The 24,025-nt window shown below is 63.8% G+C and overlaps 1 protein-coding gene across 2 annotated transcripts; it reads left to right on the top strand.

Moving 5' to 3' along the window:
• Nucleotides 1-11,390: 11,390 nt before the first annotated feature.
• FSCN2 (fascin actin-bundling protein 2, retinal) lies at nucleotides 11,391-19,773 on the top strand. Of its 2 annotated transcripts, XM_044983413.1 has the most exons (6): nucleotides 11,391-11,493; nucleotides 13,595-14,533; nucleotides 18,141-18,297; nucleotides 18,671-18,792; nucleotides 19,101-19,268; nucleotides 19,352-19,773. In XM_044983413.1, the coding sequence occupies exons 2-6, from the start codon at nucleotides 13,711-13,713 to the stop codon at nucleotides 19,555-19,557; spliced, it is 1,476 nt and encodes a 491-aa protein (XP_044839348.1). In that variant the 5' UTR covers nucleotides 11,391-11,493; nucleotides 13,595-13,710; the 3' UTR covers nucleotides 19,558-19,773. The 2 variants fall into 2 exon arrangements, with proteins under 2 accessions (XP_044839348.1, XP_044839349.1); XM_044983414.1 differs by lacking the exons at nucleotides 11,391-11,493; nucleotides 19,101-19,268 and having other exon boundaries at nucleotides 12,948-14,533.
• Nucleotides 19,774-24,025: the final 4,252 nt, after the last annotated feature.

Genomic DNA, 24,025 nt, shown 5'->3' with positions numbered 1-24,025 from the left:
GGGGGTAGTGCTTGGTTAATATGGATTGCCATCTTCAAAGGGATTTACAAACATTAACTAATTCATGTTTGTATGTGGTTGTTTTCATGGGCTCTTTGAGTGCCTCAGGGAGACATTGCCGGGACGAAATACCATGCAGTCGGCTCCTCTTGTGCATCACAGTTGCAAGATAAAGCAAATACCAAGTTACTCAGGTTTATTCAGGCTTCAGTGCCCAGCCCTACTTTCGAGTGCAGCAGGCCCTCAGCTAGGGGATTATGGGAACACCGAATAAATATGGATAATGGAGGACATGGTCAATGTAATTAAAAACCAGGGGAGGTGGAACAGGGAGTTTTGCGTAAATGTGATTTGATAAGCAAGGTTGAATTGAATATGCAAAAAGCAGCAGTGAAATGCAGCCATCTCTGGAGTGAAGGGTGACACAGCAGGCCCAAGAAAGAGCATCGTTGTGCCCAAGCACATCAGGGTACAAAGTGTCTCGGATGTGTCCGCGCAGCCGGAGCTCAGTTTCTGACGCCTCTTCCCAGAGTAAGCCGCGGTACTCAGCATATCTACCCGGATGGGAAGAGTTTAGCCTGACCTGCTAGGATCTGCTTCTTTGGTTCCGAGGAATCTAGGTCAGTCAGGCTGGGGAGATGATTACTAATTGTCGATTGAAATCTCTCCATAGGATACGTGCGTACAGGGGCTGGAGATGGAATGAAACGTGGGATGTGACTCTTTGCAGGGCTGTTCTGCCTGTTAGCCTATTGGCTGGGTGAGTCGGTATCGTTATCCCCACTTTACGGTTGGGTAAATGGAGGCTGCGAAAGGTGAAGCGTTTTGTCCAAGGTCAAAGGTCAGCAGGTCAGTAGCAGAGCTGGAGCCCTGATGGCTAGTTACCGCTGTCACCGCTCTGCCTTCAGGGATGTTGAATGAAAATGCTGAATTGATTCCGGGCATGGCAGTGTGCGGCCTGCAACCCTGGTTACCGGGGCTCCTCCGGTCAGAGTGACTGAAATGGCTGCTCAGGAGGGGCAGTCCCCTGCATTTGTAATATCACCTTTATTAGTGCGGAGACTCAACCCCCGTGTGGAGAAAGGACCATGTCTCCTTGTCTCCAGAGTCCTGAGCACAACAGGTTGGTGCTACATCAACAAATACCTGTCATTAGCTTTAAGCAGGAAATGTAAGATTCATTATGGCAAGCCAGCGTGTACAAATGAAATAATACACGGCTGGATTAGGTGGAGTAAAGACTACACAGGAGCCGACACAGTATCATCGCAGAGGAGGAGGAGGAGGAGAAGTTCCTGGCATGACGCATGTAGGGATCTGGGGTGGGGCTGGAAGTTACTATTTGGATGAGATCTTTGAAATGGGGAGGGGGTTCTTTAATATTCGATATTGGGTGGTGAATAACCAGCTCCTGTTTGGCTGGCTGGCCTGTTGGGTTCCCTCTAACAACAGAAGAGGCTGTTTTCCTTTCCTGTTACAGCCCAGGACACCTCCAGTGCATCTAGGAAAAACACATAATCTTCCATCACTCAGACCCCTGGGCCTTGGGGGGGAAATGGGTTAATCACCTAGTTAGAGGAAACAGCCATTATTCATCGCCACAGCACTAAAAGGCTTTTACAGCCATACTCCAGAGGTGCTGATGGAAACCAGCTATGCCTGTTGGGATAGAGCAAGGGAGAGGGGCAGCTGCTGCTGTTCATTGTTCTCCTGTCCTGGCTGAATGGCCTACAAAACCCTGTTTGCAGACAAGGGCCTGGATAGCCGGTTGCGCACAAGCAACACTAGCACCAGCCAGGTAAACTGCTGGGCCCTTCCCATCCCCTTTCTCCACAGGCAGCCAGCCAACCAGCCCTGTGCAGGTTCCCGTGACTCGCCCCCTCCCACGGACAAGTAACCTGTTTCTCTTCCTCTTGCCCAAACTAGAACGCAGACTGCCAGCCCCGCCAATCCCCACGGAGTCAGTGTTAGTGTGTCTGAGTAACTCCAGATCAGATCCTGGGCAGGGCAGGACTAGCCCCCAGGTGAGCAGAATGACCCGCTGCTGGGCAGAAAACTAATCTGCCTCTTTTAGACATACAGAGAAATGCTCAGATAACCAGTCTGACCTGCTGCCCCTTTACCCAGATCAACTTGGATACCTCCTTCCCATCCTAAATCCAGTCCTCCTCGGGTATGGCTGCCTTCCTCTCTTCCCACCCTCCCCACTTCGGCGGGCTGTGGTACCCATCCTTCCGCTGGAGCAGTCAGGGGCAAATGGGCATCAGAGCTGGCACAGGGGTATCACAACAGCCCGCTGTCTGGCTCAAGGCTGTGTGTGCCGGGCGTCAAACCCAGCGATCCCAAGCTGTGTTAAAAGGACCTCGTCAAGGTTTCTCCTACTGCACTGTTGTTTTCTCCCTTCAGGGACTGATCCTTTCCCTCCCATAGTTATTTAAAAAAGAAACAAGTGGCCAGGAATTTAGCAACAATACACACAAAATGTGTGACTTCTTCTAGGTGGCCCCAACCCCCCAGTGTAAGGTATAAGGGGCAGGGCCTGACTCCCACCCCTGTGTGGGGTATGAGGGGCAGGGCCTGACTCCCCCGCTCCCCCCTGTGTGGGGTACGAGGGGCAGGGCCTGACTCCCCCGCTCCCCCCTGTGTGGGGTATGAGGGGCAGGGCCTGACTCTCCCGCTCCCCCCTGTGTGGGGTACGAGGGGCAGGGCCTGACTCCCCCGCTCCCCCCTGTGTGGGGTATGAGGGGCAGCCCCCCCCACTGTGGGGTATGAGGGGCAGCCCCCCCCACTGTGGGGTATGAGGGGCAGGGCCTGACTCCCCCACTCCTCCCTGTGTGGGGTATGAGGGGCAGGGCCTGACTCTCCCGCTCCCCCCGCTGTGGGGTATGAGGGGCAGGGCCAGACTCTCCCGCTCCCCCCTGTGTGGGGTATGAGGGGCAGCCCCCCCCCACTGTGGGGTATGAGGGGCAGGGCCTGACTCCCCCCCTCCCCCCTGTGTGGGGTATGAGGGGCAGGGCCTGACTCTCCCGCTCCCCCCTGTGTGGGGTATGAGGGGCAGCCCCCCCCACCCCCGCTGTGGGGTATGAGGGGCAGGGCCTGACTCCCCCACTCCCCCCTGTGTGGGGTATGAGGGGCAGGGCCTGACTCTCCCGCTCCCCCCTGTGTGGGGTATGAGGGGCAGCCCCCCCCCGCTGTGGGGTATGAGGGGCAGGCCTCCCCGGTGCAGGGTATGGGAACAGCCCCGCCCCGCCCCACACCCCGCCGGTAAAAGGGAACTGCATTGTTTCGCTCTGCCCTGCCGTGCCCAGCTGGTGAGGTCCCCGCCCCAGCCAGGCTCTCCCCAGAATGTGTCACTCGCCGGCAGCGTGACGTGCAGAGGGAGCTGCCTGCATCGAAACCTCGTGGGTGTGGGTAGCCGGTGGAGCTTGCCCAGGTGGCACCAGGAGGCAGGACAGAGCCTGTGGCATGTCTATATTTGGTGATTTCAAGCTGCTGGCTGGGAGCCAGGCCTGTGTGAGCTGGGAACCACCCACACCTTGCAAACACACCCGGCTGGCTCCGGGGCTGGACTTCGGCTCCCCGCCTGGTGATGGGGAGAGATCGGGGGCAGATAGGTGCATTCTTAAAGCAGGCGTCATTCCAGCAGTGCCATAGGGAACAGCCCCGGTGCCGACTACCCAGGGACAGCAATAGGGCACCCAGCTGCCCCCAACATCTCTGCCCTCCACAGCCACAGGGGCCCCGTGGGTCACCATGACACACCCACCGGCCATGTCCTCTGCCCTACCAGGAGCTGGGGGAGACGGGGGGTGGGGGGATTGGCAGGAGTCAGGGGAAATCTAGGGGTGAAGGAGATGTGGGGAGTGAGAGGGAGGCAGGACAGGGCTGGGGTGATTTGGCAGGTGGCAAGGTTTGAGGGTGCGGGGGGAGATCTGGGGGTGAAGGTAGTCAGAGATTTGGGATGTGGGGGAGGGGGAGTCTCTTCCATTTGGTCCTTTCCTGGTTTCCCCCAGACCATGCTGCACCATGACCTTTCCTGGGGCGCAGCCTGTGGGCAGGCGGTCCTTGTCCGTGAGCGCCAGTTTCTGTAGCGCTGGGAGGGGCCGGGGGGGGGGTCCCTCAGTGGCTGTGCAGAGCAGGGAGCAGAGCCCTGAGCAGATGCCTGGCCCCTCTGGGAACAGATCAGCTGGCACTTTGGAGGAAGGGGGCATCTCTTCTTCCTCACAAGACACCCCCCTCCCCGGACAGGTGCCAGCCCCAGGCAGTTTGGGGGACTCTCTTTGCTGGAAGTGGCAATGTGATGGGAGCATCGGAGCCAAGCAGCCCCTGGTGTCTGTGTCACCAAGTCACCTGATCCTGCCCAGCCAGTGCCACCTGGCGCGCTTCCTGCCCAGCGCCCACCTTGCGCACAGGCACCGTCTGCTCTCCCAGGCTTGCCTGCTTCCGGCTCTGCCGCCCAGCTCTGGGGGAGGGGAGTGCTGACCCCTGCTCTCACCCAGGACACATGGAAACCAAGCTGGGTTGCTCTTCCCTAGGGCTCTGGCTGCAGCCCTGTGATTCCTCATCCCATCCCAGACCTGGGCTTGCTGGGAGTGAGCCCCATGCTGCCCGTGTGCTGGGCTGGGCTGCCTTGGTGCTGATCTCCAGTCCCTCCCCAGGGGCGCAGCTGGAGGGTTTGCTGCCCAGCCCATGGCTCTGACAGGCAGGGTTCAGCCTGGTTACATAACTGCTCCTCTGCCTCTGCAGGGAACACAGAGCCACCCTGCCAGTGCAGCCAAGGTGTCTGCCCGCCCGCTGCCTCCACAGGGCCACGGCTCTGACGGGCAGGCTCCCGGCGGACACTGCATAACCCTTGTGATGCGCAAAGTGGAGTCTAGCATGCCAGCTCCGTCAGGAGCCCCCCTCTGCAGAGGATCACGTCCCCCAACTCCGAGCAGGGATCTCGCTGCGGACGAGGGGCCAGGCTGCCTGGAGAGAAGGAACCTTAAAGACACATGCTGAGCAAATAGCATTTCAGCGTTGAGTCATCTGCAGCTTCAGGGCCTATAGCTGGGGTCAAGAGGAAACTCCCCGACCCCACATCCATGGCTACACCACCACAGGCACAAACCCCCCGTGTGTCACCTAAGCAAGGGGGCCTTACGTGGCATCCCATTAGGCCATGGCAAAATGTTCAGCCCAGCTGCATGATGGGGTTTTTCCACCTCCCTCTGCAGCAGCCAGTGGCAGGACTCTGGGCAAGAGGGACCGTTCTGCCCCACTGGATTCCCCACTCACTCGGCTGAACAATTTGCTGTGTGCTGAGCCTCAACTCAGCAGGGCCCTGCTCTCCCCTGCGCTGCAGCTGAGCAGGGGGTCTGGCGGGGGGAGGGGGGCGGTCTGGCCCTGTCTCCAGCAGCATCATACATCGAATTGTCACGAGCCTGCATCCGTCGACCGCACAGCGATGCTGCCCGGGGCAAGGCCGGCCCGATGCTGGGCGGCACATTGGAAAGGAAGGCTGGAGCGGATCGGGGCGGGGGATCCCCAGTGCCCCAGGCAGGTGCTGGGAGCTGGTTTTGCCCCCGTCAAACAGCATATTTCAGTTCTGCAAATGCAGAACAGCAGCAAGTCACTTCCCTCTGAAAGGTCCGACCCAGGCAGGGAAAAGTCCTGCCAGTAAAGGAAGAGCTGAGGACAGCCCCACAGCCACGCTCCCTGCCCCCCTTCGGCGGTTTCACTGGCAGTTCTCCTCAGTGAGTCTTCCTGGGCCCTGGCTCCGCTGGGCAGAGCAGCCAGCTATTTAAAGACCATGCTCCAGTCTACTACCATGCTATGAACAGGGGCTTTGTGTCTCCATGTTTCCCGGGCGAGGCGGGTCGGGGCGGGGGAAGCCACTCCTCTCTTGCTCCCTCCCCTGCTCAGACCCCAGGAGCCAGGGAGAGACATGGGCAGGGGGTGGACATGAACACAGGGCACGGTGGGGGCGCAGCCTGCACTCTCCAAAGGCCCAGGGATGCCTCCTGGAACGAGCCACAGCTGGTCCCCGCCCTCAGGAGGGAAGTTTTTCTCAGGTGAGAGCGAGAAGAGTCGTCTGCCGAGAGAGCCGATGGACGGCCCTGAGTTTTCTCAGCAAGATGAGTGTTTACAAAGTGCCATCCAAGTGATTTCCCTGTGTCCCAGCCAGGCCAGGCCAGGCTGCCGCTCTCCCTGGCTCCTGTCCTGGGACAACTTGGGTGTCACTAACAAAGAGTGGAAATAGCCTGCGAGATAATCGCTTTGGGTGTAAATTCTGTTGGGTCAAGACGGGGTTAAGTCCTTGGGATGGAAGAACTGACCTGAACCTTCCCCTGGCCTAGAGCAAACTCAGACATTGCCAGCCCAGAGCCAGGACCCCGAGCTCAGGTGCCAGCTGCCAACTGTGTTTGGAAAGAACCCCCTGCCCCCAGTTTTGGCAAGACGAAAGCCCAATACCCACCCGTGTGGCGTCTCTGCCAGTCTCCGCATCCCAGCCCGGGAGGTGTTGGGCGCTCACAAGAAAGCCAGACAGATGCACTAAAGTGGCTGGAAGGAGCATCTGAACTGACCCTTGCAGCCCATGTCCTGGGTTCAGCAAGGCCTGGTCTGCAGTGGCTGGGCCTGGAGCCCTCTGTACCCCGTACGCGGGCCTGGCTGGGGGACGCAGTTCCACCTGGCCTTATCCTCCACCCTGCGGGCAGCGGGTGGCTGCAATGTCCGGAGTGGGTGTTCATGACCAGGTGAGGTTGCCTGGCTCATTTCACCTGGGACAGGACCCACGTCAGCTTTGCATACTGGGCTGTGGGGGCTCAAGGCCGCCTCTCGTCTCTAGGGCCGTGCCCAGATGTGCTCTCAGCCGTGGGGCTAGAGGGAAGGAGGGAGGGATCGGGGTGTAGAATGGCGGGAAATGCACTGATTTCCTGTCTGGGCCGCTTGAGTATCAGCCTCCTGCCTTCAGCTTTCTGGCGTCTTCCTGGCAGAAGCGTCAGATTGTAAGAGCAGGCTTGGTCCTCCGAGGTCTGCTGTGCAGCCGGGAATCTTACTTCCAGGAACACCTCCGATGACGCGGCCTCTTCCAAATGCCTTATTCATCGTGATGCAGCTACCGGCACCGCAAACCCCTGGACCTCGGTCTTGTGCCAATAGATCGATAGCCCTGGCTAGAGCCCCAGTGCAGGGAGGTGCAGCTCTGCTGTTGGCCCCGCCCAGCTCCGTCCCGGCCCAGCTGTGCCGATGGTCTGGGGTGGCTCCGTAGCTCTAGGACAGAGCTAGCAGACACCGATCACTGAGCCAGCCTGCGGGCCCTCGCTAAGGCCAGCACTCAGGGACAGCGGAGTCACCCCTGGCCCCAGTACAGGGTCAGCTCCCTGGCTGGGTTTGCCTGAGGAAAGTGCAGCCAGAAATGACGTTGGAACCGCCCCAGAGCCTAGCCCAGCTGCTCCAGTGAGCGTTAGCCGCCCAGTTCCCAGGGGACGGAGAGCAGAGGGCCGGGCGGGGGCTGGGGCCCTGGCCTAGGCAGGGTTAATATGTTGCTTCTGAAGCCCCTCTGGGGTTGATGTTTATTTGGGATCCGGAAGCCAAACAGCCGATAAGGAGAGAAGCTCCAGGCCTCACCCTGCGCGGGGCCAAGCTCCCACAGAGCTGCAGGTGCTCAGCGCCCCCAGGACCAAGCCATGTCCCCAGCTAAGAACACTCCCCCCCCCTGTTTGCAGAGACCCTCTGGCAGCCCAGGCACCCCAAGGGCTGCTGGCCATCAATCGCAGGCCCCAGGGACCCACCCACCCCGGTTAACACAGAAAAACACACACCAGTAAGGGCCCACCCAGCCCGTCGTGCATTACGTCATTTCTGGCCAGCCCCCCTCCGCCCCCCAGCCCATCCCCATTGGCCCAGCCAGCACAGGGTCTGCCAGGAGGATTTCCCCAGAGCCTGGGGGAGCTCTCGCTAGCCAAGCGCAGCTGGGCCTGCTCCGTGCACGGATGGGAGCCCCCACGCTCCGTGCCTTGTTTGCACAAAGCGAAGGGAAGATTCTGGGTTGGTTTCACGCTGCCTTTGCACGGGTACAGATGGCTCCCTAAGGCTGGGGGTCGTCGGGACTAGAGGTGCTCTCACCGCTCCCCAGACAGCGCCCCCATGTGCACCCCGCTCACCTCCCCTCTCTCTGGGAGAGCTCTGCTCGCACAGAGCCCGGGGCCGGGGCACTGTAGTTCCGTGTGGAAGCCACCAGGTGGGTCCCTGGTGCCCGACAGCCGCTGTCCTGGCAGCCTCACCCCCGCTGCAGCGTGTGCACATAGGGCCAGCGCCGGGGACCTCGTGCTGAGGACAGCCGCGGGGAGTTTGCAACTCTTGCTACATCGCTGCAGCCTGAGCTCCAGTGCCCTGCGCCCAGCCCGGCGGTGGGCACCAGGCCAGGGCAAAGGGGAACTCAGCAGGATTACGGGGAAGAGCAGTGCGCCGGGAACAACCCTAGCTCCAAACCAGGGACATGGGATGAGTTGCTCAGTTCTCAGCTTGTTGCTTCTGGAGTTGGGCTGAGGGGTGTGGTTTGTTCAGGCTCTCTGGCCTGGGAGGTTTCAGCATATGCAGGAGACTCTAAGTGCTTTATAGACGGTTAGCTCAGGAATCGCTTCACCTGCCACAGGAATGCAGCCACTTCTGGGGTAGAACCCAGCAATGATTTAACAGCCACACAACACAACTGTTTTGGACAAGAAGTGAACCCTGGATCAGACACTGCAGGGGCAGTCTGGATCCCTCCACTGTAGGCTGGCTATAAATGGGATCAACTAAAAGGTGGAAGAGGGATTTTTTAAGCTGATCCCACTCCTATTCCTGTCCAGACGGGGGCTCAGAAATGTGCCTTTTGCCATCCTTCCAGGGGCAGGTGGCAGAGACATCTCCACCCACTAACAATCCTTGAGGGGTACCCAGTGGGTGGGGGAAGGGAGCAGGCAGCTGTGGCTAGACATGGTGAAGTGCCCGCCTGGGCGTGTGTGCTCACACCCACCCCGCAATCCCAGCTACAAGGGATGGCACTAGCTTGGTTTCTTCTGCAGCTCTGATTACCTACGGTTGGATTCTGCCCTCCGCTCCAGCCCAGCAACCCCACTGGCTCCAGGCGCTGAATTTGACCCATAATCTTTTAGCCTCTCTGAGCCCAACAGAAACCCAGGTCCCTGCTCATTCCCCCGCCCGCCCCGTAAGCCGCCGGGGGGCGTGCTGGGGTGGATGGCGGGTGTGTCCGAGGAGCCCTGTGAAATACTGGTGTGGCTGAGTTCCAAACGTGCCAGCAATCCAGCGCTGGCCAGCCCCCAGCCCAGCCCGGAAACACAGCCTGCCTGCCGCGGATACATTACAGCGCTGCCTCCCTTCCAGCGGGCGTGACAAGCGGCGGTTACACTAACCCGTGGCCGTGCGGCTCAGGTAACGTGCACCTGGCTTCAGGCAGGCGAGGAGCTGGCCGCGGGCGGCTGTAAGCGGAACCGCCAAAGAAAGCGAGAACTCAAGCATGAAAAAATTATTAGGCAACCAATCCCCTGGACCTATTTTCAGGAACAATGGCTGCCTCTTGGGCCCGCTGCAACCCGAGTCGCCCGTCAGCCAGCGGCTGCCCGAGCAATCAGAGCCTGGGCCTGTGGGAGCGAAACCATTTACCCAGACCAAGGGAGCTGCTCACCGGGGCCCGGCACAAGGAATCGGCCCCTCCAGCCTGCCATTGCTGATCCCCAGCGACCCAGCAGAGCGCGGCTGAGTCCCTCGGCTTCCCTGCTGCCTGCAGCGGTTGCTTAGGGCAGCTTAACCCCTCTCCAAGTGTGGCACAGCTTTCCTCTTCCCCTTCAGCACCTGCAGCTTGGTGCCCAGCACTACACCAAGCACTGGAGGTCCCGGCCAGGATCTGGGCCCGTTGTGCTCGGAGCTGCACAAACTCACAGTAATGGAAACACCCTGCCCCAAAGAGTTAAAATCACAACAGAGATGGGTGGGAGGGGAAACTGAGGCACGGAGCAGTGCAGTGACTTGCCCAAGGTCACCCAGCAGCTTGGTGGCAGAGCCGGCAATAGAACCAGGTTTTCTGAGTCCCACCCCAGCGCCCCATCTGCTAACCCCCATGGCCACTCATGCTGCCCAGTCTGGTTCCTTGGCTGGGAGATCCAGTGCGTCTGAGCCCTTGCACGAAACCCAGCCCCATACTCTTTGTGGGCTGGCAAGTGGAGGTGTGGCCTCGTGGGAGTGATGCTGGGAGCAGCCGAGCATCTCACACTCTGTGCCAGGAGGTGCTGAGTGCTGCGGGGGTCCAGCCAGGGAATCATAGAAGGAGCACATCCTGTATGCACACCCACTTGGACACTTGAGGTGGTTTCTTATCACCCCTTCCCTGAGTGCAGTGGTGGATTTGATTTAAGCCTTGTGACACCAGCCTGGGGTGGGGTGGGACCCTTATGCCCATTTTATCGATGGGGAAACTGAGGCACAGAGCAGGGAAGGGACTTGCCTAAAATCACCCAGCAAATCAGCAGTGGAGGCAGGATTAGAACCCAGACCCCACCACACGTAGCCAGGAGCTTTAACCACTAGGTCATGCTTCCAAACCTCTAGGGTGCTCCTGGGACACACAGCTGAACTCCAAACCTTTGCCCTGAATGTGGCCCCCAGCACCTGCCCCAAGCTCTGCCTCCCACCCGCCCACGACGGGCCGAGACACGCAGCGTTATGCCAGCAGGCCAAGCCCAGCTGACCTGGCTGGCGCTCAGGGGGAATGGCATCGGCCCGTCGTGCCCAGCGCTCTCCTAAAGACCTAGGCCCAATGGGGGGATCTGCAGTCCTCCGGCTTGGGCCCCGGCATTCTGGTTTCCACTGGCAGAGGATTTGGGTTATTAAGACACTTCCTTCTCTGCCTAGCTCAGCTCCCGGCTGGAGTGGGAGACCCTCTGGAGAACTGGCGAGCGGGGGACATGGCCTGGGCCAATGGCTGAGCACTGGGCGCCTGCGTCCAGCTGGCCCCATCTCGTAGCATTTTGTGTCACTCCTGCACAGTTTGGAGAGTGAAAGACGTAGCCGTCCATCACCCACTAGCACGCGCCCTGCGAGCCAGCCGGAGCAGAGATGGGCCTCGCGGGTGGCCCTGATATTTCTAGGGGACCTCTGCCCCCCCCCCCAACACACAAATTTTTCAGGCCTCTTTGCCCATCAGAAAGAAGCGACCCAAAGGCAGGAGCCCGGTGTGTTCAGAGCCCTTTGCAGGTCAGGATTCACGGCCGGCAGCCCCATTAGCCCAGAGACCCTCCCCACCCCGGCTGGGACTTGGGAACAGTGAGCAGAGGGTGTGCAGGCTGGCAGGAAATGTGGGCAGGGGGGCTGGCACCCACTTCTGCTTCTGCTCCCCCGCACCGCCAGGGCAGAGAGGGACTCTGGAGGGGCAGAGCTGGCACGACAGGCCTTGGTGGAGGGAGAGGGGAGTGTGTACTGGAGCCCTGGGCAGCGCCGCCCCGCGAGAAGGTAACAGGAAACCGTGGGGGGGGGGTTGGCACGTTTGACTCCTGATGTGTCTGATTTCTCTCAATCTCCTTCTCTCGCTGTGGGCGCCTCGGGGAGCTGGGCGAGGCGAGGGGCCGGGGGGGAGCTGGGGAGCGCATGTCACCTGACTCACAGGACACCCCAAGACATACAAAGGACCCCTGGGCTGCAGGACCCCTGCAGTAATAACAGTGCCCCCCATGGGGCCTGTACCCCATTGGGGAGGAGCCCATGGGATCCCCTGGCACAGCTGCAGGCTCAGTCCCAGGTGCCCTGACACCCATTGCTTTGGGCCCCCTCTGCGGGCCAGGGCCACCCCCGATCCCGTTGGAGCCTCTCCCTGAATCCAGGGGGACAAGGGCTTATCCCCGAGCAGCCAGCGTGGCCATGGGTCAGGCCGAGCCGCCCCCCACAGCCAGCCCAGCTCCCAACGCCCCAACCCACGGGGCTGCCAGCACTTCCCTGCCGAGACGCCCTGGCCCTGCCTCTGGGGTCAGCGCTTACCCCGCGCAGGGGGCCGGGCAGCCCCAGCCCATCCAAACCCCACTGCGCGCGCCAGCCGGGACTCGCACCCACAGAGCCCGGGGGAGCGACACCACAGGGCTGGGGACGGCCAGGCCAGGCCGGAGTGCAGGCCCCCTGGCTTGGCTTCATCCCATGCTCCCATGGGGGCCACCCTCCTCCCCACGCAAACCCTGCCGCCTGCCACCCCATCCACCCCCCTGCTCTTTCCTCATTGCCGGCCGAGGCCCCGTTAGCTGCTCTTCTCACCCCGCCCCCTGCGCCTGAGGCAAGGGCCGGCTCCAGGCTCTTCGGCGGCGGGTCCCTGAGTCCCTCTCGGAGAAAAGGACCCGCTGCTGAATTGCCGCCAAAGAATGAATGAAGCGGCAGCAGCAATTCGACGGCAGGTCCTTCCCTCCGAGCGGGGTCAGAGACTTGCCGCCGAAGAAGCGGTGGTGGCAGAGCTGCCACCGAAGCGCCGCCGATCGCGGTAGAGCTGCGCCCCTCTGCTTTGCATGGCCCTTGTTACGGCTCTGCCCCTCGCCCTCCCCCGGCTGTCAGGCTCCACCTGGCTGGGCAATGGCTCAGCTGGGCTCACAGCCTAGGGCCACAGAGATGGGCCCTCCCCCTGCCCCGGGATGGCAGCCATGCTGGCCCTGGCCGTTTGCACCCCTGCTATGTCCCCTTGCAAACTCCCACGGCCCCCGGGCTGGGGCGACTGCCCCCTGGGGTACTAGCTGCCCCATGCCAGGTGGAGCTATTTGTGGGGCTGTTCGGCCACGGGGCATCCTGGGGGCCGCCTGGGCTGGGGGAGGATTTGGAGCAGCAGGGGGTGCAGGACAGATGGAGGCCAGAGGCCCAAAGGGGGATAAACGGTTTAAACTAATCAAAGGGCTGGGCTAATTGTTAAGGAGCTTAGCGGCTGGGCCAGCCTGCGGCTGGAGGTGACCTCCTGCCGAATCAGAGACGCCCGTAACCCTAGCCGGGTGCCCACGGGAAGGCAGCGCGGCCCCGGCAGGGGCGGATCGGGTTGCGGCCCAAGTTTTCCACCTGAGGCTCGGCGGCTCAGAGGAAGGAGGCAGAACCTGCCACCAGGGGAAGAGCTTGCCGGCCGCGGAGCGGTCAGGGACGCAGACACCAGCCGCGGCCCCAGCCCCAGTGGGACAGCCTGCGAGGCCGGCCCAGCAGAGCCGAATACCGGAGCAGAGGCTCCATCAAAGGCCCATTGTCTCCCGCATCAACCCCCTCGCTTGTGTCCGCACAAACCCCGCAACTGAGCCCATTGAAATCCAGGCGAGCTCTGTAATCTTAGCTGGGCCTCACTACCGCCAGCTGCAGCGCCTAAGCCCAGGCGTTTCCTGGTCTGCACCCCCGGCACGCCGGAGCAGGAGAGGTCAGCCGGAGCGGCCGCGCAGGGGGTGCCGGTGCTGCTGGCTGTGGCGCCAGACGCCCAGACGAGGTTGGCATTCCGGGCTGCAGGTTAGATGAAGGCAAGCGAGGCTGCACCTGGCGGAGAGGGACCAGGAACTGGGGCAGCGGCAGGTCAGTGCGGCTTGGACTGAGGCACTTTGCTCTAATCCAGGTCTGCCTGGGGCCGGCTGCGCGTGGGAGTGAGTGTGTGAGCACGCACCCACCAGTGTCCTCAGCAGGGCTGGGAGAACCTCGGCTCGCGCCCCACTCCCCGGGAACCGACAGAAGATGCCAACCAACGGTATCCACCAGGTCCTGAAGATCCAGTTTGGCTTGATCAACTGCCAGAACCGCTACCTGACGGCCGAGAGCTTTGGCTACAAGGTCAACGCCTCGGCGCCCAGCCTGAAGAGGAAGCAGATATGGACCCTGGAGCAGGACGAGGCCGACAGCTCCGTGGTCTTCCTGAGAAGCCACCTGGGCAGGTACCTGGCCGCTGACAAGGACGGGAAGGTGTCGTGTGAAGCCGAGAAGCCGGGCAGAGACGGGCGCTTTGCTATTGTCACCCAGTCGGATGGGCGCTGGGCACTGCAGTCTCAGCCCTACAAGCGCTTCTTTGGGGGCTCGGAAGACAGGCTGTCCTGCTTCGCCCAGGCCGTCACCGAGGCCGAGCTGTGGACCGTCCACCTGGCCATCCACCCGCAGGCCAACCTGCTGAGCATCAGCCGGAGGCGGTACGCGCACCTGAGCGCCCTGGAGGACGAGATCTCCACCGACAGCAACATCCCCTGGGGTGTGGACGCGCTCATCACCCTCACCTTCCAGAACCAGCGGTACTGCCTGCGGGCCTGCGACAACCGCTACCTGCAGAACGACGGCGCCCTGGTGCCGGAGCCCGGCCCGCGCACCGGCTACACCCTGGAGTTCAAGGCAGGGAAGCTGGCTTTCAAGGACTGCAACGGGAAGTACCTGGCGCCCATGGGACCCACGGGCACCCTGAGGGCCGGGAGGAGCTCCAAGCCGGGCAAGGACGAACTCTTTGATCTGGAGGAGAGCCACCCGCAAGTGGTGTTCCTGGCGTCCAATGGCCGATACGTCTCCATCCGGCAAGGTAAGTGCCCCCCCCTTCCCCCTTCCCTCCCCATGGGCAGCTCCCCTCTAGAGATGCCAGCGGAGTCTGTGTCTCTGATCTATGGGGCGGGAGGGTGCCCTGCCCCCATACACCTCAGCACCTAGAACCGGTGCTTCCTGGGTGCCACCCTGCCTGTTGCAATGGCTCATCAGCCAGGGACCTGCCGGGGGCTCCGGGCCCTCTGGGCTCGTGCGGGTCCGGGGCTGCCTGGTCAAGGCTCTCCTGGCTCCTCCCCCCCCTTTCGCTGTGGCATTTCAAGTGCACTCCCCACCCCTTCCCGGGCTCCCCCTCTGTCTGGGGCAGGGGCACGCCCCACTCACAGTCAGCCCACGCTGGGGTCAGATTCCCAGGTGGCCCTGCAGTGGGCCTGGCTGGCGGGGGCGGGGGGGCTGACACTCACCCTTTCTCCAGCTGGGCTCCTTGGTGGCATTGGCACCCGAGCCGTCTTTGCTGAGAGGGGCCCTCCTGCCGTCTCCCTAGTCACGAGCTGCCCCTCTGGCTGGCACCCACGCCGCACGGTGGGGTGGGCGAAACCAGTCGGTTCTTCAATAAACCACATCCCTGGGGCACCAGGTAGTGACCAGCCAGCTCCCTGCTGCACCTGGAGCCCATCAGCCCCGGGGAAGCTGGTGTTCTCTCCTCCCACGCAGCAACAGCCCTGCGGGTCCTTTTGCCTGGTATCCTGGTAGCTAATAATCCCCCCGGCCGTGGCACGGCCCACGGAGCGGCCCCAGGGGCAGTGACCCGTCTTACTCAGCAGCCTGCCGTCCCGGAGCCCACGTCAGCTCATAGTCCTTCTCCAGCCCTGTTTGCAATCAGGCGCTAGAGCCAGGCCCAATGCACCTGGCCAGGTGCAGACTGTGGTTTCCAGGGGAACAGACGAGGGTCCTGCTGACAATCACTTTCCATGCACCACAGCCCCATGCCTGCAATCCTCACTGCTGCAGCTGCTGTTGTTACTCCAGGGCCTGGGACCAGCGACAGGCATTTCGGGGGCAGCGTCTTTGGCACAGCGGGAGACTTTTCTCTCTGCACAGCAGCTCCCTGCATGCTGAGCCCCGGCAGGCCTTCCCAGAGCCCAGCCCTGGCAAGCCGAAAGGCTATCAAAGGCGGCCCCCAAGCCGGTCCCTTCCCCTCCAGGAGCTGCCCTGGAGCTGCAGCAAGCAGTGCCCGCTGCCCAGCCCTGGGTTGCCGGCTGCCCCGTGTCAACGTGGGTTGCGCTCACCCAAGTTAGTGCCAGCTGGAGGCCACTGCAGGCCTTTTGCCTCTGTCCTGCCAGGCTAGTGTGCAACCCTACACTAACAAATGGGGGTGCACAGGCCCCAGGCTAGTGTGCAACCCCACACTAACAAACGGGGGTGCACAGGCCCCAGGCTAGTGTGCAACCCTACACTAACAAACGGGGGTGCACAGGCCCCAGGCTAGTGTGCAACCCTACACTAACAAACGGGGGTGCACAGGCCCCAGGCTAGTGTGCAACCCTACACTAACAAATGAGGGTGCACCGGCCCCAGGCTAGTGTGCAACCCTACACTAACAAACGGGGGTGCACAGGCCCCAGGCTAGTGTGCAGCCCCACACTAACAAACGGGGGTGCACAGGCCCCAGGCTAGTGTGCAACCCTACACTAACAAACGGGGGTGCACAGGCCCCAGTGCTAGTGTGCAGCCCCACACTAACAAAGCAGGCTCTGCGTGCGAGTGAGACAAGCCCGCCAGAGAGCAGATTTCCACGTACACTTGGACCAGTGGCGACGGCCGACAGTGGCCATCCCAGGAGGGGCCGGTGTCTCCCGGGCCCAGCTGCGTGTTGGGGTGAAGCTCCCGTGTGGTGGAGCTGGAGAACGTGCACCAGGGTGCCGTGGAGCTGAGGGGGGGAGCAGGGGCCTCCCTTGGGGCAGCGTGGCCATGGAGGTGAAGGATGGTGCGGAGGTTCCCGCGGTTTAGCGGGCGTGGAGGGTCAGAGCAGAGCTCCCCCGTAGCAGTCATGGCTCAGGTCCAGCCCTGGCAGATTTCAAGGGAGCTTGGGGGAGGAGGGGGCAACATGGGACAGGCCCCGGTCTCCGAACCAAGGCCTGATCCCCCCACAGCGGCACTGGGGGCCATGGGAGGCCATGCCCAATTGGGGGGCTGCCCCTCCTGCCCCATCCTCCCCGCCAGCAAAGGAGACCCAGAGGGGCAGGGGCTGCCCAGCGCCTGCCTCCCTTTGCACCGAGCTGCCTCCTCTCCCTGCCCGGTGAGTCAGCCTGGGCCATATGGGCCCGACGGGGAACAGGTGGCAGCGGGCGACGCTCCCTCCGCCAAGGCGGCGCTTTGCTCGCTGCTCCATTGCCATGGTAACCTGGCCCCGCAACCCGGCCTGCGCACCATGGGGGGGAGGGGGGAGAGTGCTGCAAGGGGGTGTGTGAGAGCAGGAGTCTGGGTGTGTGCGCATAGGTTGTGTGGGTGTGTGTACACGTGAGTGTGTGTGTGTGTGGATCGGGGGGGTGTCAGGGTCTGCGTGTGTGTGCACATGGGTGTGTGTGCACGTGGGGCATCTGTGTGCATGTGTATGTGTGTGTGTGTGAGAGCCTGGGTCTCGGTGTGCGTGTGTAGGGGGTCTGTGTGCATGTGTACACATGGGGGGGGGTGAGAGACCATGGGTCTCCCCGAGCCCCTCCTGCCAGCCATGCTGCACGGCCTGGCGGTGACGTTGTGCGTGGGACGAAAAGCTGGTGCTGGAGGGAGACCCACCAAATTCAGGACACTGGTGAGGGGAGACACAGGAATCTCCCGGGGCGCCGCAGCCAGCCATTGCCAGCATGCCCTGTGCCCCCTACAAACTGCAAACACCTCCTGGGGGCAGGGCCCACAACCCCCTGGCTGCAGGCTGAGTGGTGGCTCTCTCGGGCACAGGCAGGGGGGCTGATGGGCACCCCGTGGAGTGCCCGGGTTTGGGGCAGTGAGGGGCGGTGGGGCTGCCCCATGCAGCCAGCAAGCTACCAGCGCTGCTGTGCACGGCCCAAGCAGCTTATGTGCGGGTGACGCTGAGGGCTGAGTTATAAATAGGGGGGTTGTGGTTCTGAATTGCTAAGCAGATGGAAACAACAGCAATCAGGTTAACGAGCCCAATTAGTGCCGATTGTTTGGGAGGATTTGCTGGGCAGGGGGCGCCCGCAGCTCAGCTGCTCGCCCAGTGGAAAGGGGGGTGAGTGGGGCGTGGCCGGGGCTGTGACACAGGGAATTAGGGCTCCCTCCGTGACCCGAGCGGTCAGCCATGCTCTGCTCGCCCGGGTGCATGCCCTGACAGCAGGGGCTGGCAACACTGGCTCCTGGCAGGTGCCATGCAGGGATGCTGGGGGGCTCCCCAGTGCCCCTCCTCCGGCCTGAGCAGCTACACAACACCAGTGAGACCCGGGGGGGGACGGGGCCGTGCATCCACGTGAGCAGGGGATGGGCCATAAAGCCACATCCTTGTTCTCCATTAATCCTAACCACAGCCCCTGCTAGCCCAGCCCTGAGCTCTGCCTCCCCCCAGCTCTGCCAGTGCCCCTCAGTCCTGACCCCCAGCCTTGCCCCATGCCCTGCGGCCTCCTCGTTCCCTGCAGGTGTCAACGTCTCAGCCAACCAGGACGAGGAGATGACCCATGAGACTTTCCAGATGCAAATTGACAGAGAGACCAAGAAGTGCATCTTCCATTCCAACGCGGGCAGCTCCTGGACCCTGGTGTCCCACGGGGGCATCCAGGTCACTGCCACCAGCGTGTGAGTATGTGCGCCGTCCCGCTCGCCCGCCTGCAGCGCCCAGCTGGCCAGCCCTGGAGCCACAGCAAGGCTCCTGTGCCAGGAGCGAGGGCACCAGGGCAGGGGCACCAGCAGGACAAAGGGCCAATCAGGTCTGGGGCCAGCCCTAGGGGCTGAGCACGCATCATGGGAGCTGTGACCAGGCTGTAAAACTCACTGGGTCGCTGGCTGCTGGAGCACTGGGCTGGGGGCAGGCACCTCCTGGCAGGTACCTGCCTGGGCCAGTCTGCTGGGCTTGCCAGGCACTGAGCACCAAGGAGATCAGCCGCTGCAGGTGCCCCCTGCCCCTTCCAGAGCCCGTCTCTGACTCGGGCTGTCTCGCTCGCCCCCCCAGTGCCGCCAACAGCATGTTCGACATCGAGTGGCGTGGCCGGCGGGTGGCCCTCAAGGCCAGCAACGGCAAGTACATCTGCGCCAAGAAGAACGGGCAGCTGGCCGCGGTTAGTGACTCCGTTGGTAAGTCCTGCTGCAGCCAGGGGATGCAGGAGCCCGGGGCTCAGCGCCTACCGGGCCAGGCTGAGGGCAGCGTTGCTGGGGGGCGGTGGGTGAGAGGGGTTTGCAGCTGCGACGCCCACCCTGTGCCAGCGAGCTCCAGCTGCTGCACCCCCAACGGAGGGTGACGTCCCCCTGGCTGTCCAGGGGCAGGGCTACTGGGGAGAGCAGGGGGTGCCTGGTGCCCAGGCCCTGGCAGAAGGGGTGGCTGTGGCCCCACTGGGCAGGGCTGCCCCACGACCCGCTGCCCACAGCCCTGCCGCGCTCCCCAGGGGAAGATGAGGAGTTCGTCCTCAAGCTGATTAACCGGCCCATCCTGGTGCTGCGGGGCGACCACGGCTTCGTCTGCTGCCACCGCGGCTCCAACCTGCTGGATGCCAACCGGGCCACCTACGACGTCTTCCAGCTGCTCTTCAGCGACGGGGCCTACCACATCCGGGGTGAGTGCCGGGCCGGGCGGAGGGGGGGGGGGCGCGGCCTGGCAGGGCCCTGCCCTCACCCACCCCCTCCGCTCTCTCCCCAGGCCTCGGCAGCAAGTTCTGGTACGTCGCCAGCAGCGGTGCCATCTGCAGCGACGGGGAGATGGCCGAGGATTTCTTCTTCGAGTTCCGGGAGCGCGGGCGCGTGGCCGTCCGGGGGAAGAACGGGAAATACCTGCGCGGGGACCCGGCCGGCACCCTGCGCGCCGACGCCGACTCCCTGCCCCGCGCCACGCTCTGGGAGTACTGAGCCCGCCCCTAGTGCATAGACCCCTAGGGCCCGTGCCAGCTGCCTGGCACACGCCCAGCCACCCTGCTGCGCGGCAGGGACGGGCACAAGGGGGCATGCCCCCCACCCCCGCTGGGCAGCCGTGAGGGGGTGGGCTGGCTGGGGGGGCTTGTGGGCTTGCAAGAGATTGACATGGTAGATGCCCGGTGTGAGTGCCGTCCTTGACCCCCCCATGGCTGTGCCCCGTCCCCTCAGCCCCCCCTCGCTGAGCTCATTAAAATCCAGTTGAGTTGCACCTCGGGAGGGGCGCTCGTCTTCCTTCACCAGCAGCGCCCCTGGCACCGGGCTGGCAGACACCATCCTGGGACAAGGGGCCCCGCCCGTGCCAGGGCTGTGAGCCACAGCAGCAGCAGGCCCCCCAAGGCATCGCCCTGCCTTGGGGGCAGGCAATGGAGCTGCCTGCCACTCGCTCAGCCCCTCCCTGCCCCCTGCTCAGCAGATTCGGCTTCCCTAGAGCACATTTACCAGCCAAGCCTGGAGAGCAGGGGAGGGGGAGGGGGGCTGCAGAGGGAAGGGAGCTGGAGCGGGTGGGGGAAGGGCTGCAGGGAGGAATGAGGGCCGGGGGGGCTGGGGGGTGGGAGTGGAGCCCAGGGATGGAGCGGGCCCAGTCCCAGCCTCTGGGCGCAGGCAGCTGGCGTCTCCCTGGGCATGTGGGCAGAGTTAACCCTGCCCGAGGAATCCCAGCTATGCAGCTGCTGGGAGCTGCCATACCAGGCGCGTCCTGCCCACCCCACCCGCTGTCAGGGCTGCGCACTCTCGGCCCAGCGGCCAGGAACTGTCACGGTCGCTCCAGCCCAGAGGTGGCTGCACCCTGCTGGCTTAGCAGGCTCCGGCCAGGGTGGCACTGGGAGGCCCCTGGCAGCGTGCGGCTCGGGCGCTGGGCTATGGTGCTCCACGCGGGGCCGGGGCCACGCTGGGGAAGCCGACGGGCTGCAGGCTTCCTGCAGGATCAGGCAGGAGGGATCCTGCCCTGGGCCCCGCTTGGAGCCGCGGTTGCTGTGAGCCAACGCTTGGGGCTGGTGCTGGGGGGCTGGAAATGCAGGGGCCTCAGTGCCCAGCCGGGGCCCCGGGTTCGGAGGGCACCGTGGGCTCGGCCAGGTGCCACCGGCGCTGTTCCCCAGCTGGCCCCAAGGAAGACCCTTGGAGACCCTGGGTGGGGCAAGCCCAGGTGGGGGGGCACTGCCCCTCCTGGGTGCGGTGGGGGGGACGGGACTCAGCATTTCACCTGCTAAGCAAAGAGCAGGGGAGCGGCTGCAGCCCTAGGGGGATGTGTCAACTGGAGCAGCTCCCCCAGCAGGTCGAGCTGCCCCCTGCTCGCCCCCCCAGCTCTGCCAGGGCCCCCTGCTAAGCCAGTCCTGGGCTCCCCCCACCACCCTGCACCCCTGGCTGCTCCCAACCCTGCGTCAGGGGCTGGGGGCCCGGAGCTGGCCCCAGGGCAGAGGTTATGGGGGCAGATGGGGAGCAGCAGGCCCAGTGCACTGGAGGCCCAGCTGGTGCCACCCCCCTTCCTGGCAGCCGGCTGGGATAAGGGACGGGTGGAAACAGCAGGCGGAAGCGAGGGGGTCAGAGGGAAATGGCAGGAAGAGCAGCTGGGGGGGGGGAACCTTCCACAAACAAAGCCCCCCCCCTTCCCCTGGGGTGGCCAAAGCCAGCGTCACCCTCTGAGCCAGGAGGGGGGTGGGGGAGGGAGGGGATGGGTGGGGAGCGCAGGAGGGGGTGAGGGAGGGAGGGGATGGGTGGGGAGCGCAGGAGGGGGGTGAGGGAGGGAGGGGATGTGTGGGGAGAGCAGGAGGGGGTGGGGGGATGGAGGGGATGTGTGGGGAGCGCAGGAGGGAGGGATGCGTGGGGAGGGAGGGGATGTGTGGGGAATTTGGGGGGGGAAAATACAGGGCAAGGCCCATAGTGCCCCAGGGTTAGTGGATTCGCCTACCCAGCCAGGTCCCAAAGGTCCCAAGTGAAGTGAGTGGGGTGGGGCCTGGCCAGGGCTGCGGGTCGGGACTGAGGGGCACTGGCAGAGTTGGGGGTGGGGGAGGCTGGCTCAGGTCAGAACAGACCCAGGAGTCCTGACCCCCAGCCCCTCCCACCCCTAGCCCTGGCTTCCTGCCCCCAGCCTGCAGCGGGAGGGTCCCCGTCTCGGAGCACTCTGCCCCCTGCTGGGGGTATTGGAGACCGCAGCAGCTGGGCTGTGGCTCCCTCCTGTGTGGGGCGAGGAGCCTTGGGCGCTGGCAGGCCCATGTCCCCTGAAGGGCAGCCCAGGGGGGCAGGGCTCAGGCAGTCCTCAAGGAATCTCCCCTAGTGCCCCTGGGCCAGGGGTTTGGGGCCTCCCTCTGGCGGGGGACGGGAACTGCTCAGCTCTGTGTCATAGCCCCTGCACGGAAGCCAGCTGAGGGAGATTCTCCAGTAGCCCCCTGGGGGGCAGGGGCCGTGCCTGGGGGGCAGGGGCCGTGCCTGGGGAGGAGTCTGGGTCTGCCCCCGACCGTGCCAAGATGCTCAGAGCACCCTGCTGGGTTCGCTGCAGCAGCCGCCTCAGCTCCAGCCGGGGCCTTGCGGCACTGCAGGGGTTAACGATCCTGCACGGGGGCGGGGCTGGGTGCCGGTGAGCGTAGCTCTGCCGCCCCCTAGTGGGGGTCGAGCGCACTGCAGCTGCTGGGCCCGCCCCATTAACCCCGCAGCGCCCGAGGCCAGCGGGGGGGGGAAGAGCAGCTGGGCAGCCCCCGCCCCCCACGCTGCAGGAGCTGGTCCTGCCTCACCCAGCGCTGGGGGGCCCCTCACCCCCAGGGACGCTGTTTGCTCAAGGGCTCCTGGCTGGCAGGGGTTTGCACCCGGCCAACATCTGTATGCAAAAAAATCCCCTGGCAGGGCAGAGCCCAGCCCGGAAGGCTGGTGCCCAGGGCAGGTGGTCATGGCTGTGGCCAAGGAACACGAATTAAGCTCTTCCTTTGGGAGTGGTAATTGAGCAGGTGGAGACAAGCAGTTAGTGCCCAGGGCCAGGCGCCCGGACGCCCGGGTTCTATTCCTAGCTCTGCTACTGGTGAGGATGTGCGAACAAGAACAAAGCCAGCTTGACTCTCAGCTCCCAGGCTTGCGACCAGCCCATGAACGGCGCTGGCAGGGCAGCCCCACGCCGGAACCCGGGAGTACCTGGCTGCTGAACCCTCCCGCTGCAGGGCACGGGAACTGTCTGAGCAAGCAGCTTCTCCCTGGCAGGGGCCAGCGGGGCGGAGCAGCCTGGGCTCTGGCCCGGCCCCTCTAAGCACACGGCGCGCCCTGAATACACAGGCACCGGCAGCTCAGCAGAACTCGCTCGGCTCTGCCTGGCAGCTGGCCGAGATCCAATTAGGTTAGTCCTGCAGGGGACTGAAAGGACCCAGAGACCCAGATCTGTCAGCTCTGACTCCGTCCCCCGCGCAGCGGAGGAGTGAAGGCAGTGGGGTGGATAATTACATCGGACAGCACCCAGCGCAGCCTGCCACCATTAACCTTTCCAAACCCCAGCCTGCTGCCCCCTGCCAGGGCGTGGTGCCCACAGCAGCCAGCGTGGCCAGGGGCTGTTGCCTCTTGCCACTGGCTCTCCTCTGCCCAGGGCCAGCCCTCCCGGCCCTGCCTGGCACTGTGCCGAGGCTGCCCACGAAGGCAAGGTCACTGCAGAACAAAGCTCCCACGCTGCCAACAGAAAGGGGCAGCCGGGGCTCGGCTCGGGGGCTGTGTTCGAGGTGAGGCGCAGGAGGAAAGCGCGTGTGCGCAGTGCTAGTTTGAGGCCACTGGGACTCCGGTGCCAGGGCAGCAGGCTCCAGTACCGCTTTTCTTAGCCAAGGGAGGAGGTTCCCACAGACCAGTTGTGCGAGCCAGGCACCAGCCAGCGCTCGGCAGGGACAGACCCTCCGCAGCTCCCACCCCCTCGAACCAGGAACGTCCTGGGCTGAGTTAGCCCTTTGCTCGGCGCCTCACACCAACGCCGCAGGGCCGGGAAGCCACGGGACGCTGGGTCAGACAGTCCCAGCCAGGGACAGTGAAACGGGTAACGCCTCACCCCAGCCAGGCTTGCTTTGTTCTCCGAGTGGATCTGGTGCTCCGGGGAGGAAGCCAAGCCCTGGAAGGGCCAGGCTTCGTCTGGCAGGTGCTGAGCAATCATTCCAGTCAAGTGTCCCTGCCCTGCCAGCACAGGCCCTCAGCACCCCTGCCCCGGGTACCTTGCTGCATGGCAGGCTGGGGAATGGTGTGAGCTAGCCAAGGATTCGAACCCAGGTCTGCAGAGGGCAAAGGCCGCCATCCCACCCCTTTAGAGCCATAGCTTTCCCCCCTCCCCCAGCTCGCCTCGGGAGGGGCAGCGGTACCATGCTGGAGTGTGCTGCAGGGTGCCGGGGCCGGCGCAAAGGCTGCTCGTGGGCAGCAGAGGGCACTATGCTCAGCCCGCGTGCTGGGGACCTGC

The sequence above is a fragment of the Mauremys mutica genome, chromosome 12 (genome assembly GCF_020497125.1).
Source record: "Mauremys mutica isolate MM-2020 ecotype Southern chromosome 12, ASM2049712v1, whole genome shotgun sequence".
NCBI lineage: Eukaryota > Metazoa > Chordata > Testudines > Geoemydidae > Mauremys > Mauremys mutica.
Note: the sequence above shows the minus strand (reverse complement) of the source record. Positions and strands in the feature narration are given on the sequence as shown.